Here is an 18,969-nt window from a genome sequence, read left to right as displayed (position 1 = left end):
TTAATGAGCTTCTTCAGATCCTTGGACCCCTGTGGGACACAGAGCCTCTTAGGCCCAGAGTTGGCTAGAAGGGAAGATGTAGTAGAGGTGGTGACAACAGAGGCTATCACTTCCTATTCTTATCATGAATAAATGGGAGCAGGAACTTTGTCAGAGATGGGGGTCACCCTCAGATACCCCTGTGGTTAGCAGGAGGGATGATGAAACAGTTCCTTCCTGTCCATCCAACCTAAAGTCCTCCAGCATATGATGTTCTGTAAAACAAAAAAAAAATCAGGTATGATAACTATCATCTTCATAGCACTCTACCTCTCAAAACTTGGCCATAATTTAGAAGTATTTTGATTAGTGGTCACTACTAATTTACTATCTAGCTATTAACAATAGGGTTCATTACTATTACTAACTTGTGATGTATTTTTACCAAGCTCTTATCATTTCAAATGAATAATAGATCTGTAAGGTAGGATACAATGCGATAGTTCCCAAGGCTTCTTTTTTTATTTTGCATTCATGTATGGAGCTTTAATCAACTTTGAACAGGTCTCACATCAGATATTCTGATTGAATGTATCTGACTGGGCTCCATAATCTATGTTTAATAGTAGTATATATACTTGGCATCACAGAAGTAGGTGCTGTCACCTGGGGGCTCATTAAAATGCAGTTTGAGCTACAACACCGGAATCAGCATTCTCACAGATGCACAGGTAAATTGCACGAATGCTAGATGTTAGAATCACTGCCCTCTGTGATTTCTACATGCAATCCAGGTAAAATGTCTGAAAAAGGCATAGGCAGCCCCTGCAGGTGGGCTCTGTGATTCTCATGCATCATCCCACATTAAACATGGTCTCTACTCACTTACAAGGGAAGCAGAATGCTGGGGAACTATGTTATTTTACACATATGTTTCTTCCATAATGCTAACACCTCAAATCCAAGTGTACAAAGTCTTCCCAAGTCTTTCTGCAGCAGCATTAAACACCATCAGGAGGGTAAAGTTTCCAGCATTTGAACTCAGTTACGTGGTTTAATCAAGCTTTGTGTATCTCTTCATGCTCCTGTTTTTTCTTTGTCAAACTTGAGACACACTCAGGGGAAGGGGGAGTGTCATCAATCATTGTCTAGAAGAAAACAGAAGTGTGTGTGTGTGTGTGTATGTGTGTGTCCTTTTGATTTTATAATAGCTACTGGTACAAATGTCCCACTCCACTCCACTCAAGACTGTCTCTAAGTTGATAACTCTGAACCTATTTGCAGCTGGTATCACCTAAACCCACTTAGCACTAAATTTTGACACTGTGATGAGCTTCACAGATATAATTTTGTCTTTATGAAAAATATTAGTGGATGTGAAATACACTATTCTTTTCTGTGACACCAATGGATCAGAGTAAAATATTCAGTACATATGATCTCAATGATACAGATGTGGAAAAGAATAAATACAATGAAGATTCTATAAATGACAAGGAAACAAAGACTACATCATATTCATGCATTGAAATATCACGATGAAGCCTTTTTACAATTACTATAAGCTAGTAAACATCTTTTTTGTACTAGCTCCATCTGTGATGCTCATCAGAGTCTCAAATTTAAATGCAAGTGGTTTAGTCTGAAAATTTTATGTTATGGGAAAATATAAGAGAAGTAATTGTTATATAACTTAGTGGGAGTTTGCTATTTGTAAAGTCAAATGATTCTACCCTCAGCCTAAAGCACAGCCAATGAATATTCATTCAGGTAGCCTTCCAGGGGCTGGCCCTGCTGCAGGCATGACAGCAGGTCTTGCCTTTCCTTCATAGAACTCCAGATTGGGGAGATCAGCTAAATACCCATGATCAGGAGCCCTGAGTATGATGGGCTCTGCGGGATGCTTTGGGAATGCACTTTTGGAACAGGAGAGGGAGGGAAGCTTTAGCTAAGCAATTATCATGTCATATGACCTGAAATGGAACTGAGGATTAGACCGGTGAGGGGCACTCATGAAAGAGAGGCAAGAGGAACAGCAACTTTGAAATGCTGGAGACTAGAGATGACAGCTTTCTTATTTTTTTAAAGGAATATAAAACTATTTCTTGACCACCATTCACCATTATTTACAATAACGGAGACAACCTATAGCTGAGTGGCATTCTGGTTGCTACAAAGTTGTTTATCTGGCTTTTGTGGAGCCAGTCACCCACTACTGAAAAGACTGAGCTTACATGTACGGATGAGTTGGAGTAAAGAAAAAGAAGCCAGGTCAGTAATTATAAAATTAACTAGTCTTTCTGCAGACAGCAGTGCAAGTGTCAAGTAGGAAGCTCCATGAGGCTATGGAGATAGGCACAGGTCAGATAATGCAACTTTCATTGTGCCTGTGGGAGGAACTTTGCCTTTATCTTAAAGGCAACGGCAATCACTTAAAGCACCAATCAGGAAAGAGACAATCTGGTTTCCAGATGAGAATTCTACTTTGTGAACAAAGCATATTGAAGAGAAAGGTGTTGAGACATGGGAGCCGGGGCATGATTTGAGAGTCTGCTTCAATAATGCAGGAGAGATCACACTATTCAATTACTTCCTCTCCTTACAAACCTGTTCAGCCACCTCCTCTCCCAAATTTTCTCTACAGGCCTCGGAGACTGACACCTAGGAAGAGACAGAACTCATGGCGAGGTTTTCTACAACCCTCACTCTTCCACCAAGCTTATTCCTCTTCACTCTTCTAGTGTCAAAATATCTAACTCATATACTAATGTGTTTCACCATCAAAATTACTTTAAGGTTTTCTGTCCTTGTTATCAATACTTACTCAAATATGGAGATTCTGTTCAGCTTTTTATTAAAGTTAATCTGGCTTATTGTAAAAAAAAAAAATTTTTTTTTTAATGCAAGAGACACAAGGCAACATGGTGTTCCAGGGCTGTGATCTGCTAAGGAGAGGGTGAATCAGGAGGAAAGTGAAGGGAGAATCTGAAGGATCAGTTAGATTGAATGTGATGGTTAGAGAAAGAATAAATGAAATAATATCCAACGATTTCTAATATGATCCTGAATTTCACCTACAAAAGAGTAGAAGAGGTGAACACATGGAGAGAGCAATGGAAAATCAGTTTGAGATTTCTTGAACTTAAGATGACTAGAACACAGCCAAGAAAGATAGTTATTAAAAAAAAAAACAACACAGATCCCAAGTTCTACAGCATATTGAGTTGTCTAATCCTAGTTCTAAATGCTCATTTAAGCCAATGGAGTAATGTGTTTTTTCTCTAGGGATTACATATAGAATTATAAGACTAGAGGATGTAGGAAAATCTGTGAGCATCATCAAACAAGCACTGATAGAACTGGAATTCTACCTCACTTTCTAGGTTTGCCATTCATGCAAACAAGAGGAAAATGCATGTTTTCTATCCCAGAAGCATTAGATTAAAAACATATAGGAAACAATGAAATATTTAAAACATACTTAAAAGATATCAACAGAAGTCATTTATGATTGTAGATATTATAAATCTTTGGAATTTAGAAATTGTAATTATTGTGATAAAGGTGAGATGATTAGTTATACAATACATAATAGACAATGAACACAGAAATATGGTTTATATATATGTATATATATTTGGGGTTCAATGGAGTAATATCATTTTCTCTTAAAGATATTGAAGACAGAGTATGAGAGAAAGGAACCAAACCATCGTCTCAGAGTTCCTCCTCCTGGGCCTGCCCATCAAACTTGAGCACCAACATCTGTTCTATGTCCTGTTCCTGGCCATGTACCTTACCACTGTCCTGGGGAACCTCCTCATCATTGTCCTCATTCGACTGGACCCCCATCTCCACACGCCCATGTATGCATTTCTCAGCAACCTGTCTTTCTCTGACCTCTGCTTCTCCTCAGTCACCATCCCCAAAATGCTGAGAAACATGCAGAGCCAAGTACCAGCCATCCCCTATGCAGGCTGCCTGACACAGATGTACTTCTATCTGTTTTTTGCAGACCTAGAGAGTTTTCTCCTTGTGGCCATGGCTTATGACCGCTATGTGGCCATCTGCTTCCCCCTGCACTATACCAGCATCATGAGCCCCAAGCTGTGTGTGGGCCTCATGGTGGTGTGCTGGGTGCTGACCACATTCCACGCAATGCTGCACACCCTTCTCGTGGCCAGATTGACTTTCTGTAAGAACAATGTGATTCCCCACTTCTTCTGTGACATATCTGCTCTGCTGAAGCTGGCTTGCTCTGACACCCGTGTTAATGAGTTGGTGATTTTTATCATGGGTGGGCTTGTCATCGTTGTCCCATTTACACTCATCATTCTGTCCTATACACACATTGTCTCCTCTATCCTCAAGGTCCCTTCTGCTCGCAGTATCCGCAAGGTCTTTTCTACTTGTGGATCCCATCTGTCTGTGGTATCTCTGTTCTATGGGACAATTATTGGTCTCTACCTATGTCCATCAGCAAATAATTCTACTGTGAAGGAGACTGTCATGGCAATGATGTACACAGTAGTGACCCCCATGCTGAACCCCTTCATCTACAGCCTGAGGAACAGAGACATGAAGGGAGCCCTGGGAAGAATCATATGTAAGGACAAAATTCATTCCTGTCTATTTTGGTAACTCTTGGGATTTTTAGCATAATTGTATTCAGAAAGTGTAATGATACTGATATTGGAATACTATTCCACATCCTTCTTTCTATACAAGCCTCTGATAACAAGAGGCACTACACAATTTGTTTGATTTGGAAAAAAAAGTTTAGCTAAGTGAAATAAAAAATTTAAAAGCTTTTGTGGAACTCCAAGGCCTTCATTTCTTTAATGGCCTAGTGAGCCTATAGAATAGTACATACAAACTAATTTTTGAGTGATCTTCATTCCTTTCATTCTGAAATTATCCTTTGGTATTTTCATTTCATCCTGAATTCAGCTGAGAACTGCAATCCTGGTTTATAAAAGATAAGACCTGACTCTTAAAAGAGTCTAAAGAATCCATAAGACTGTTACTCAGACAAACATTTTCAGCAAAGTAGCAAGATACCAAAAATAAATCAAAATGCAAAACTCAATAGTGCCTATTCTTATTACTTTATGTTATGCACACAAAAGAATGGACTGTAGTACATTTTGATACATGTGTATGAGGTACATTGATCTAATGCCCCCCCTCACCCATTGCCTATGGTTCACTCCATCCTCTCTCCCTTTGGTTCCCTTTATGTTTTAAAAATTCTGCCTTCCTACTTTTATGTCTTTTTTATTCTAAATATAAGAGAAAAGATGTGATACTTGTCTTTCCACATCTGGTTAACATCTGCAACTGGAGATGATCGTTGTGTAACATAATGATCTCCAGATTAATCCATGTTCCTGCAAATGGGGTGGGTTTATTTTTCTTATGGAATACTGCTATGCTGTGTACATGTGCAGCACTTTTTTATTTTTTACTGTTATTGTAAAGGTGATGTATAGAGGGGTTACAGTTACATAAGTCAGGTAATGAGTACATTTCTTTTTGGACAATGTCACCCTTCTCTCTCCCAGTTTTTCTTGTCTGTCCCCACCCACAAGTTGTGTAGCTCATTTTCAACTTAGTGCCTAGTGAGTTCCACTGCTGCATGTGTTCACCCTTTGTCCCACCATTTCTGTGCCCTCATGGCCTACCCAAACAGATAAACTTGCATACTTGTATGCAAAAGGTACAGAAATCAAAAACAGCAACAAAGGAGAAAACAAACAAAAAGCAAAAATAACAAAAAACCTAGTTTCCATTTCTTGGAGTTCATTTCAATAAGCATCATTTTATATGATCATATGCATAAAGCTATTGAGCCTTTGTAATCCTCTCCTGAGAATATCCTCCTTTGGTCTCACTGAGTGAATGTTTAGAGTTCTATTAATTTATCATGTCCAAGTGTAATTTTTGTTTCTTATCATACAGTGTGTTCACTTGTAGATTTATAGGCACATTCTAGTTGCAACAATGAGGGAAACATTTCTTTGGGTCTGGCTTACTTCACTTAATATAATTCTTCATTATAATTTCCAAGTTTTTCATTTCCTTCAAATGGTGCAATATCATTCTTTCTGATGGAAGCACAGAATTCCATTGTGTATACACCACATTTTCTTCATCCATTCATTCGCTGAGGGGATATGTTTCCATATTGTGGCTATGGTAAACAATGCCACAATGGACATGGTTGTGCTGGTAGCATAAGTGTGACTTTATTTGCATTCTATTGGCTAAATGCCCAGGAATGGGATTGCTGGGTCATAAGGATGATGTACATTTACTCTTCTGAGGAACCTCCACACTGCTTTCCAGAGTAGTTGGACAAGTTTACATTCCCACAAAGTGTAATAGCATTCTCTTTTGGCCACATCCCTACCAGCATCTGTTATTGTTAGATTTCTTCATTATACCCATTCTAACTGGGGTGAGGTAGAATCTCAATGTTGTTTTGATTTACATTTCTTTTATGGCCAGAGATGTTGAACATTTCTTCATGTGTCTATTGGCCGCTCTTCTTTCTTCTTCTGAGAAGTCTCTCTTGAAGTCTTTAGTCCATTTATGAACTGGGTTGTTGTTTCTTTGAGTGTTTATTTGGAGAGAGGGTTAGTTTTTTTAACTCTAAGTATATTTTAGATATGATGCCCTTGTCTGATGCATAGCTAGTAAAAAAACTTCTCCCATTCTGTGGGCTTTCTATTTATCCTACTAGCTATGTCCTTTGACATGCAGAAACTCTTCAACTGATGCAATCCTATTTATCCATGCTTTCTTTGCATTGTTATGATTCTGGATCTTTACTCAGAAAGTTTCAACTCATGCCTAGGAGCCCTACTGTTTCCCCCACCCCTTTCTGTAATATTTTCTTGATATTTGGGCTTATACTGAGGTCTTTGATCCATTCTGGTGCAAGGTGATATGAGTATCTAGCTTCCATTTTCTGCATGGTGCCACACTTTCTCTAAGCATTTACACATCGATGGGCACCCTAGTGGTTCCATGGTTTGCCTGTTGTGAGTGGTAGTGCAATAAATATTCATACACAGGTATGTCTATTATATGTTACCTTTGACAGCATGGGGCATGTGTTGAGTGGATAGCTGGATCCTACAATAGTTCTGTCTTTCAGAGTATATAACAATTGATCTGTTAAACTTCTATAGTAATATAAGTCTTAGAAGCATAAAAGTAGTTTAAAAGTGGAATAACCTGTACAAAATAGTATTGGACAAAGCATTTCTTTTTAGATCTTATGAAAAAAATGGATTACTTCAAAATTAATAATTGTGTACACCATAGGAAATAAAAATGAAAAGACAGCCTAGGATCAGGGGAAAATGTATATAAGCCATGCATCTGCTAAGGAATTAATATCCAAATTTTTAAGCAACAGAACAACAGATTAATAGTCACCACATGGTGTCGGGGATGGCTGCGCCTTTAAGAGGGGACGGCCCAGTTAGCCAGTCCCGCCTCCTTTCCGGCTTCAACCGGAAGAGAAGCAAACCAGCCCCACCTTCCATCTCGGCCACCTGTGCCACCATGGCAGCCGGAGACCCCAGAGACCCGGTCCTTGGGGGGCTGTGGTCTCCCCCCATAGAGGAAGTTCCCTGACATCACCGCGATGGACAGTTCACTAGCCAATCCTTAATACTCAGTCCCTCCTCTTCCTGCCTGCCATTACTGTTATATATTTTTTACTTTTTTTGGCCAGTCCTGGGGCTTAGACTCAGGGCCTGAGCACCCTGGCTTCTTTTTGCTCTAGGCTAGCACTCTGCCACTTGAGTCACAGCGCCACTTCTGGCCATTTACTATATATGTGGTGCTGGGGAATTGAACCCAGGGCCTCATGTATACAGGCACTAGGCCATATCCCCAGCCCTATTACTGTTATATAAACCCATCCCTTGAATAAAATCCTTTTGAGGCTGGTAGTCCATCAAACCAGCTCCCTGAGACCTTTGTGTCTGGCTTCTGCTCTTAAAGACGTAAGAGGGATTGGGACCGGGGGGTTTCGGCAGCCTACCTCGGCTCAGCTTAGCCCTACAGGGACATGCTCCACCTCTCCTGCTGGCAGGAGAAGCAGAGCCGACTGCCCCTCACAATTGGGGGCTTGGCGTCTCCCCGGGGAAAAAGGGGGGGACGTGGAATTTAGGCCCGACAACACGGTAAGCTTTTTTTTTTAATTTTTGCCAGTCCTGGGCCTTGGACTCAGGCCCTGAGCACTGTCCCTGGCTTCTTTTTGCTCAAGGCCAGCACTCTGCCACCTGAGCCACAGCGCCACTTCTGACTGTTTTCTATATATGTGGTACTTGGGAATTGAACCCAGGGCTTCATATATACGAGGCAAGCACTCTTGCCACCAGGCCATATTCCCAGCCCCACAAGCTTTTTAAAGAGTTCTGCTAAGACTCTAGTTTAGATATTGCCAAGAGTCCTGGACAGATATTTCTCAAAGATGACATAGAAGCTGGGCATGGTTGTGCATACCTGTAATCCCAGCACTTGTGAAGGTTAGACTGAGCTTGAGGTCAGCTGAAGCAAGAGAGCAAGTTTGTCTCAAGAAGGATAACTGAGAGATACTTGAGGACAATCTCAGCTTCTATAACCACCAGTGTGATGCAAATTGCAACACAATAAGGTATGTTCCTCACAGTTCTCTGAATAACTATTACCAAAAGTGCAAAAGATAACAAGTATTAGTGAGAATTTGGGGAAAAAATAGAACCTTTGTTAATAGGAATGTCAATCATTACAGTATTCATAGAAAACTACATTGGGGTTCTTAAAAAGACAAAAAGTAGCTGAATGCCAGTGACTCACGCCTGTAATCCCAGCTACTCAGGAGGCTGAAATCTGAGGATCGTGGTTTGCAGCCAGCTCCAGCAGGAAAGGCTATGAGACTCTTATCTCCAATAAAGTACCAAAAAAATCCAGAAATGGAACTGTGGCTCAAGTGTAGAGAGAGCACTATCTTTGAGCAAAGAAAGTTCATGGATAGTACCCAGGCCCTGAGTTCAAGCCCTAGGACTGAAAAAAATAAAATAAAAAAGAGAGGCAAAAAGTAAATTTTCCATAAAATCCAGAAATTCAATCACTGGGTATTTATTCTATTTATTCTATCAAAGTTAGGGCCCCATGCATCTAAGCAAAGTCTCTACAAGCTACATCCTTAACTACATCCCCAAAAGGGTTTAGTTCAATAAAGTCCTGTTCGTTCATTTTTCCTATTGTTGCCTGTGCTTTGGGTGTGGTCTGGAAAACAATCACTGAGGCCAATATCAAAGATTTTTCCATGTGTCTCCATCTTAGAGCTTCACAGTTTCAGCTCTTTCTTGTAGGCTAGAGCTGATTTCTATTTGTTGAATATGGTGTAAGATGACTCCCATTTTCCTGCTTTTGCTTATGGATGATCAGTTTTGCCATCAATGTTTCATATTTTGTTTTGTTTTGCTTTTTAATTTTTTGATATAAGACCCAAATAGCCAAGACATCTTCTAATTTGGCATCTGACAATCTGAACTGGGATTATAGGCATGAGCCACCTTGCTCAACACTTCCATCATTATTTATTGCATAGATTCTTCTTTCCCCCTTGTCTTATATTTATGGCCTGATCAAAAATTAGATGTCCATATAACTTGGATTTAATTCTAGCCTCTCAGTTTAGTCTTATGGCCTATATGACTATCACAATATTTAAAGGTAGATCTTATGAATTATGCAAAAACATTTATAGAGCATATATGTCAAAGAGATTAGTGTCAAAATGATCCAAGGAACTCATACAATTCAATAACAGGAAAATCAATAGCTCTGACAAATACCTTTGGCAATATAGGAGGATATAGAATTGACATAAGAAAACAAGTGACTTTTCTGTACACTAAAAAGGAAGAGGCTGAGAAATAAATCAGGACAACAGTTCCACTCCAAGTAGCTTCCAAAAAAACTAAGAATTTTACCAAGAAAGTGAATACGGTTGGAATTTGAGCTTATTTTCTATCTTTTTTTTTTTTTTTTTTTTTGGCCAGTCCTGGGCCTTGGACTCAGGGCCTGAGCACTGTCCCTGGCTTCTTCCCGCTCAAGGCTAGCACTCTGCCACTTGAGCCACAGCGCCGCTTCTGGCCGTTTTCTGTATATGTGGTGCTGGGGAATCGAACCTAGGGCCTCATGTATCCGAGGCAGGCACTCTTGCCACTAGGCTATATCCCCAACCCCTTATTTTCTATCTTGACCTGAAGAGAAATTGAACATGATCCCAGGAATTTTATTCCTGCCCTTTGCTTACATTGACATACACAAAAACTTTGGTCATAGGAGTCTGATCTTGTTCACAGAAGGTTTATCTCTCCTGGGACCTGTGTCTATGGATTCATGTAGTTTTAAGAGATTGTCACTTTGGTAATTTTCTTAAACATGTATTTTTCATAATAATACTACACTTCTAATCCACTGATGATTTTTTACATAAATTTTCATACTCCTAAGTTATATTAGTTCATTCCGAATCTGGTCTTTGAATAGTTTCAGCAGTTCCAACAAGTCTTCATGCTCCATGCTCTGTGTGTGTGTGTGTGTGTGTGTGTGTGTGTGTGTGTGTGCAGCTCCAACCCCATAGGATACTTGTCTGTTCCCTGAAGAGTGGAAGAATCAACCTCCGTCCATGAGTTTTTCTCCATCACTACCATTCCCCAAAGTATAATCGGTGTGAGCTGTAACTAGTCAGAAACCATTACACAAGGCTGGAAGAATTAGTCCTAGGGAAGCCTTGAGTAATTATTTTGTCTTTAATGAGTTAGTCCAGGGCCTGGACTCCTCCGGGATGCAGAGCCTCGGAGGTCAACGTGAGTGGGGATGGTACAGACAAATGTGACTGCAGACTGTTCCTTCCTGTGCCTTTCATGAACAAAAGCCGATCTTGGGTGGAGGCCCAGGAGTCACTCTCATGCATCCTGTGTGAGCTGTCGGGAGGGAAGGACTCTGTCCAAGCGGAGTCCTAACTTCCTAGGCTGGTTGATATTCTTCAGAACAAGTTTCTGGGTATGCTAGCTTTCCTCTTTGCAATCTCTCTACCTCCCAAGACCTGACCACATTATAGAAGTGGTTTAGTGATCACCATGATAATCTTTTCAATATTGACTCTTGCTCCCAAGGAAAAGATTCTCTCATTACCCTCTCATTTCAATTCTATGCTGTAAATTATTACTTTTTTTAATTTTTACAATCACCTGTGTAACTTTAGTAAACTAGAAATCACATGTGCTATCAGAGAGTATGATTCAACTTATCTGATAGACCTCAGCAATCTCTTTTTTGTGCTATTGAAGTTTGAACTCAAGTCCTTTCACCTTCTAGGCTGATGCTCTACCACTTGAGCCATACTTCCAACTGTTTGTCTGTTGGTTATTTTTTTCTTTTTTAGGTAGAATTTTTGGACTTTTCTTCCTTGGCTCACATTGAGCTGCAATCCTAAATAGCTAGGATGATAGACATGCACCATGCACTCAGCTTCACAATCTTTTTTTTTTTTTTTAACACAATGCATTGCAGGTACTTGCTACTGAGAAGCAATCTACTGGTTGTAATCCATTGACACAGTATATTGGCATCATATGCTTATTCGTTTAGAATATAAAAACAGCTACAGACCAAAATTGGTCTTACGGAACCAAGGTGACATGCATATATAATAAATGTGGTGCATTCCCCGCCGTGATTCTTATGTGCAGTCCAGTACTGCAGGTTCACTGGCTGGGGAAGATATGAAGGTCCCGTGGGTCATCAGTGGGGAGGCCTCAGGCTGTGTGATCCCTCACCAAATGTCTACACATTAAGCTCTTACTCAAGAGAAGCAGAGTGCAGAAAAACAAGGTGCATGATTTTCCCACATGGTACTTCTCTAATTCCAGTACATAGTACCCAAACGTACACAGTGTTTATGCATTTGCCATTGAACCCCAGCAGCAGGCTGCCAACCCCAACACTTGGGTACAGTTAAGTTGTTTTAGTAAAGAGTATTCCATACCTCTCAGCACTCTTCTGCTTTCTTTGTTAGACTTGAGGTATCAGAGGTCAGAGTTCATTAGTCAGGGCTACCCAGAAGAAAACAGAATTGAAGCATGTCATGTTTGTGTGTACATGTCTGTATGTGAGAGAGACAGACAAAAGCAGAGGCAGAAAGACAGGGACAGACACAGAGACAGAGAAAGATTTATTTTAAGGAATTTCACATAATCTGCAAGGCTGGCTAGTAGATAAGTCTTATACCCCCCCCCCAAACCAGCCCTGGAAAGAGATATTGTGTTCTTGTGTTGAGGCAGAATTTTTCCCTCAAGACACTGCAGTTTTTCTCTTAATTCCTTCAACTGACTCTATGAGGCTCATCACATTAGGAAGTATAATCTACTTCAGTCCAAGTCTACCTATTTAAATGTGAATAAGTCTTAAAATACCTGCACAGCAACATCAAGAACTGATAGCTGACAAAAAATTACCAGAGTCTAGCTCCATTGATGCAGAAAATTAACTATCATATATAAAAGAAAGTCATCAAGTGAACATTTGAAAAAAGATGCTTTCTTTTATTTTTTCCCATCATTAATACAATTCTCATCATGCTCATCAGTATAAAATCCTCTGCACTGCTGGATGTTGGTGGCTCACACTTGCAATCATAGCTACTCAGGAGACTGAGATCTGAGGATTGAGGTTCAAAGCCAGCCCAGGCAGAAAAGTCTGTGAGAATCTTATCTCCAATTAACCACCAGAAAACCAGAAGTAGTCCTGTGGCTCAAGTAGTAGAGTGCTAGCTTTAAGCAAAAGAAGCTAAGGGACAGTGCCCAGGCCCTGAGTTCAAACCCCACAACCAACAACAACAACAACAAAAACCACAAAGATCCTCTGTACTGCATGTGAAGATCTGAAGTCAGTGGTGTTGCTGAAGAAAGTAACTACAGTTGATATACCCTAATATTCTTCATAAACACAAAATTAAACCCATGCAGTTTGATCGTAAGTCTCAAAATTCATTGTTTAAATCTAGTAGATTTAACAGATTTAAAAGGAGTTTGCTGCCTTTACATTGAAGGAATCTACACCTTGGGCTGAAGCACAGCCTAGACATGAAACACTGGCCACAGCATGGTGGCCAGACAGCATGGTGCTGGCCCTGCTGTGGTCATGAAGGCAGTAGGGGCCTTGTCTGCATGGAGTTTCCAGTGTGGTAGAAAAACTGCTTCAATCCAGTGACCAGCAGCATTGAGTGTGGCCAGGTGAGTTCAGGATGCTGTAGGAACACATCTGCAAATCTGGAGAAGCAGAGAAGTGTTAGCTGTGCAAATGCCAGGTCATTAAGAATCACTATAAGGAAGCCACATGAACAGGGAGCATATGCATAGGACAAGTGACGGGAGAGACAGCAGAGGCTACAGACAAGGGGAATCAGGGGAAGAACAGTGTGAAATGCAAGTGTGTCTGTGGAGATAAGCACAGGTCATGTGCTGGAACATCACTGGTGGTTTAGAAAAGAATTCTGTGCTTAAGAGCAATGATAATCCCCTGAAGCACTAATCAGAAAAGAGATCATCATATGTCCATCTTAGAATGCCTCAATATAAAAGGAAAAAGCAATTGAGACATTGACATGGGGACATAATTAAGAGTCTGCTTCAGTCATCCAGGAGAGAAAAGGTGTCGTTCTGCTTCTAGGAACAGCAAAATAAGTGAATAAAATAGGAGAATGAAGGAGACAGCCTAGAGAATTTACTCAATTAGAATTGAAGGTTAGGAAAAGAGTGAGTGAAAGAAAGTTAAGGATTTCGAATTTGATCCTGAGTACTCTTCATTGAACTAGAAAAGAGAAGAGTTTAGGAGAGGAAAAATGATATCATGAGTTTAATTTTGGATCTGTTGAGTTTAATTTGCCTGTGATGCCTCTAAGAATGGACAACTATTAATGAGGTATAGAGTTCTGTAGGATAGGGAGACATTTTTACTTGAGTATTAAATAGTAATCTAAAGCACTGCAGTAGATGAGCATTTCTTTATTTCTTTTCTTAGGAGGAAAAAAGAAACCTTCAGTATCATCAAATATAAGAAACAGAGAGAGCCAGAACCAATTACAATTGCCTAAGGATTACTGGTCAGGCAGGTAAGAAAAGACCAATACATGCTGTGACTCAGCATCAGACAGAGAAAAAATCAGGATACTGAAAGATGTCAAAGAAAGTTAAAGACAAGTCATAAAGAATTACACCGACTATACTCACTTGACATTTAAAGGGTTTAATTATCACAATGTGGATGAGACAAATTGCAAATTGTTGTAAAACAGATCACAAAAATAGAAATGTCATTAACTGAATTTCTTTAAGTGGAAACATAAAATAAAATGCTATTATTTCTTAAAGATATTGGAGACAGAGCATGACAATAAGGAATCAAACTATCATCTCAGAGTTCCTCCTCCTGGGCCTGCCCATCCAGCCAGAACACCAGCACCTGTTCTATGCCCTGTTCCTGACCATGTACCTTACCACCATCCTGGGGAATCTCCTCATCGTGGTCCTAATTCGACTGGACCCCCATCTCCACACACCCATGTACCTATTTCTTAGTAACTTGTCCTTCTCTGACCTCTGCTTCTCCTCTGTGACCATGCCCAAACTATTGCAGAACATGCAGAGCCATGTCCCGGCCATCCCCTATGCAGGATGCCTGACACAGATGTACTTCTTCCTGTATTTCGGAGACCTAGAGAGCTTCCTCCTTTTGGCCATGGCCTATGACCGCTATGTGGCCATCTGCTTCCCCTTACACTACACCAGCATCATGAACCCCAAGCTGTGTGTGGGTCTGATGGTGCTGTCCTGGGTGCTGACCACATTCCATGCCATGCTGCACACCCTGCTTGCGGCCAGATTGTCTTTCTGTGGGAACAATGTGATCCCCCACTTCTTCTGTGATCTGTCTGCTCTCCTGAAGCTGGCCTGCTCTGACACTCATGTTAATGAATTGGTGATCTTCATCATGGGAGGCCTAATATTTGTGACTCCCTTCCTACTCATCCTCCTGTCCTATGCAAGAATCATTTCTTCCATCCTCAGGGTCCCTTCCATGCGAAACATCCACAGGGTCTTCTCCACCTGCGGCTCCCATCTGTCTGTGGTGTCACTGTTCTATGGGACGTGCTCTGCACTCTACTTATGTCCATCAGCTGATAACTCTACTGTGAAGGAGACTGTCATGGCGATGATGTACACAGTGGTGACCCCCATGCTGAACCCCTTCATCTACAGCCTGAGGAACAGAGACATGAATGGTGCCCTAAGAAGAGTCTTTTGCAAGAAATTTCACTTCCACCTATGATGGTAACATTTGAAATGTTTGCATAATTGTATCCAGTAAATGTGTTGATACTGACATTGGTATATTAGTCCAGATTTTTTTTCCTCACCATGGAAGCATTTGTTGAAAAAGCATGCTGCATAAAATTGTTCAATTTATATAAAAGAAGAATTTCAATGGAGAAATTGAACTAGGTTCTCCTGTAAAAACACCTTGTCATTGCAATGTACAGAAGCCATTTCTCTATATTTTCTCCTAGTATTTTCATACAAGTAGGTCTTGTATTTAAGTCTTTAGTGTGCATTGAGTTGATTTTCCTACTGAAGAGATAGAGGTCTAATTTCATTTTTCTACACTTAGAAACTCAGCTTCCCCAGCACCATTTATTGCAAATACTGTCTTTTCTCCAGTGTGTGTTCTGAGGACCTTAGTTGAAAATCAGTTGAGAGGAGATCTGTGAGTTTACTTCTAGTATCCATTCTGTCTCATTGGTCTATGTAGCTAATTATGTTGGTGCCACCGTTTGATTACTATGCATGAATTTATGCACGAATATTTATGCACAAATTGACAAAATTCTAGGAAGAATTTCAAGAAGTATTCTATGTATGTATATGTGTACTTAATAATGAGTTATTTTAACTCTATGTAGCATTTAGTCCTTGTGTGAGATTTTTTACTCGATTCTCATATTATTTTTTCCTCTTTACTAGGAAAAGCAGTTTTTTTATTCAGAATGACATATATTTTAAAACCATTTTACTCAAAAGGAATGACTTAAAAATGAAAGTGTAACTGCCCTAAATGACAAAGTACTTGGGAACAGAGATTTAATGGTCAGAAAATGCTACATTAGTACCAGCAGTATAATTTGCTATAAGGAAAAAAACAGGTTTGGAACATGTAAATTGTCTTTATATTTGAAACATCTTCTTTCTCTTATTAAGAGAAATACAGAAAATTTTCCACAGTGAAACAAACATCTCTGTTACATAAACATCAGGGTTTTTTCATACTCCATCTAGAGATGAGCTCAAGATTTTATTCAAATGTCTCTCACCACAGGCTTTTAGACATAGACTTCCATTAAATGCTTCAGCAGGAAACTCATTTAAATCCTTCATTTATAGATAAGCTTCCATCATTTGGTTGTTTAGTTGCAGTTCACAAATCCCTTTACTCCTCTTGGAGCTGAAGTGTGGGCCCCACAGATAACATGGTGGGAATGTCATTTGTATAATGACTAAAGCTAAGACTTAATTAATGCTGCCTTTGGAGCCTGGGAGAAGAGAGGGGCTGCTTATAAGAGAGGGCAGGATTAGAGATGTCTCAAATCCTTGCCAATTTCATTTGCTTATTTAAAAGAGTGAGAAGGTGAGAATATTCACCCAGTGTGTGGATAAAGACAGGCAACATCCCAATGACCCCTCAGGCCTCAGTCCATGTAGTTTCTCACCTCAGTCATCCTCAGTGCCCTTAAGCAATGCCCAGTGGATTCTCATTCTCTCTCTCTCTCTCTCTCTCTCTCTCTCTCTCTCTCTCTCTCTCTCTCATTCTCACTCTATACATTTTCTTTGAGTCTTCCTTACTTTTGGCCTCCATTACTACTTAGAAGGTATGCATGATCACCTGTACGGTATCAAGAGGAAATTGCTGAGCATTTGTGAAAGACCCTCCCCACACACACACAGGGGAATGTAGGAAAGAGAAAGTGTCAAAACACTTTGTGATTAGTAATTGTTTTTTCCCATCTAAAACAAATTCCATCAGAAGAACTTTAAAACCATGATGCTGTCTAGGGGCTGATTTGTCTTCTCTACCCATTAAAGATTTCAAAGGCAGGAAGGCATTTAAGGTAAACAAAGAACATTTACTTGAAATTGAAAGAAAAGCAATGAAATAAAGCAAAACACTCCATCACAAGTGAGGACTAAAGAGGAGTTCCGTGGCATCCTCTCAGAGGGCCGTTTTTACACTATGGTGCTCTTCTCGGCTCCTCTGCTGTTGTGCTGATTGGTTAATGGGTTGTGCATGAACCGTTCTGGTTCTTTTATTGGTTGAGTAGGCACCCAGAGCATTACAGGAAGAAGAAGCATTTGACTAGGAAGAAGCATTTCAGCAAGAGCCTACGGCATTACAGGAACAAGAAAAAACAATGTTAGGACACATGTCTGCTACCTTCATCCCTACCTACCTAACAGTTCCCCTCCCTCTCTCATGACGAATCTGACTTCAGAGGGAAAATGTAGTTTATTAAAGCTGAGCTCTCGGGCTGGGAATGTGGCCTAGTGGTAAAGTGCTTGCCTTGTATATATGAAGCCCTGGGTTCGATTCCTCAGCACCACATATATAGAAAAAGCCAGAAGTGGCACTGTGGTTCAAGTGGTAGAGTGCTAGCCTTGAGCAAAAAGAAGCCAAGGACAATGCTCAGGCCCTGAGTTCAAACCCCAGGACTGGCAAAACACACATACACACACACACAAATTAAAGCTGAACTCTAGATGCTTTTGGTCTGGATCTCACTAACTCTTCTCACAGGACAGAAGCTGTCCCCCAAGAAGCTGAGGAGCCCCATCCTTTGGCTCATTCCATCCCAGTTCCATGAATGGCCTGCCAACAGAAAGTTAGGTTGCTGCCACCCTAAAAGGCAAGTTGAGAACAAAGTGTCTGTTCAGCCCCATGGGAGAATGCCACACCTGAGCAGGAATGGATTCCAGCCATCTGGAACCAGTGCTCCTCAAAATGGCATTTGAAGTGGCCTGGATTTTCAGAAATTTTTTTTTAAATGAGTAGAGAAGAAGCCCACAGGCAACTCACTGCCACAGTTGCTCTGGTGGACAAAAGCAGGGGAAGTTGTATATTGGTGATCTGTCATTTCTGTTCTTTTTTCCAAGCAAAGACTACAATGAGAAGGGTTCTTTACTGTCTTTATGGCATCAGGGGTCATGGGACTGAATGACCTAGGTGACTGTGTTCTCATGCCTCATGCAGGGTTAATTTTGTGACCTTATTTCAACTTTGTGTTTATGTATGTGATATTTTGAATCTTGTTCCCCAAGAGCTCTCGGCACAAGGCTGGGTTACAGTTCAAAGGGCAAGAACAGAGGCTGTTTCTCAGGCTCTTACAGAATAATACTAAAAAGCAGTTACTGAGAAACAATGCTTTAGTCTTTAAAGAGGAAAAATGATAAACACAAAATGTTAAAAATGACAAAAGATGGACAACTCAAATTGTACAATGGAATATGTATCTCAAGAGATAAATTCTTTCATTCTTTGACTCTAGCCCATCTTCCCCAGGCAGCCACTGCTAGTTTATTATATATCCTTCCAGATATTTTTATAAATGGATTAACACAAATTTTCATATGTGTCTATGCATATACTGTGATATCATGAAATATGTATTTCTTTTTCATCACATTTCCTGGCACATGGGTCCTAAATTCTGTCTCTGTGTGGAACAGCATGATGACTTGGGGGTAGGAGGGCCCCTGGCTGGCTTCAGGATAGAGGCTGTCAGAAGCAGGGTCCATGTGATTAGAAGGTTGGAACTTTGAGTCTCAAGTCCCAACTTCTAAAGAAGGGGGAGAGTCTGAAGACTAAGCT

At 40.4% G+C, this 18,969-nt stretch overlaps 2 protein-coding genes across 3 annotated transcripts; both read left to right on the top strand.

The window, feature by feature from the left end:
* The first annotated feature begins 3,669 nt into the window (after positions 1 to 3,669).
* Positions 3,670 to 4,620, top strand: LOC125365816 (olfactory receptor 1468-like). Its single transcript, XM_048366065.1, has one exon. The coding sequence runs from the start codon at positions 3,670 to 3,672 to the stop codon at positions 4,618 to 4,620; it is 951 nt and encodes a 316-aa protein (XP_048222022.1).
* A 9,819-nt stretch (positions 4,621 to 14,439) lies between these two features.
* LOC125365390 (olfactory receptor 1468-like) lies at positions 14,440 to 17,649 on the top strand. 2 transcript variants are annotated; one of them, XM_048365421.1, is made up of 2 exons: positions 14,440 to 15,348; positions 17,620 to 17,649. In XM_048365421.1, the coding sequence occupies exons 1-2, from the start codon at positions 14,440 to 14,442 to the stop codon at positions 17,647 to 17,649; spliced, it is 939 nt and encodes a 312-aa protein (XP_048221378.1). The 2 variants fall into 2 exon arrangements, with proteins under 2 accessions (XP_048221378.1, XP_048221377.1); XM_048365420.1 differs by lacking the exon at positions 17,620 to 17,649 and having other exon boundaries at positions 14,440 to 15,381.
* Positions 17,650 to 18,969: the final 1,320 nt, after the last annotated feature.

The sequence above is a fragment of the Perognathus longimembris genome, chromosome 17 (assembly GCF_023159225.1).
Source record: "Perognathus longimembris pacificus isolate PPM17 chromosome 17, ASM2315922v1, whole genome shotgun sequence".
Taxonomy (NCBI): domain Eukaryota; kingdom Metazoa; phylum Chordata; class Mammalia; order Rodentia; family Heteromyidae; genus Perognathus; species Perognathus longimembris.
Note: the sequence above shows the minus strand (reverse complement) of the source record. Positions and strands in the feature narration are given on the sequence as shown.

Coding starts and splice junctions, on each gene's coding strand:
- LOC125365390 (XM_048365420.1), top strand. CDS start 14,440: ATGACAATAAGGAATCAAACTATCATCTCAGAGTTCCTCCTCCTGGGC.
- LOC125365816 (XM_048366065.1), top strand. CDS start 3,670: ATGAGAGAAAGGAACCAAACCATCGTCTCAGAGTTCCTCCTCCTGGGC.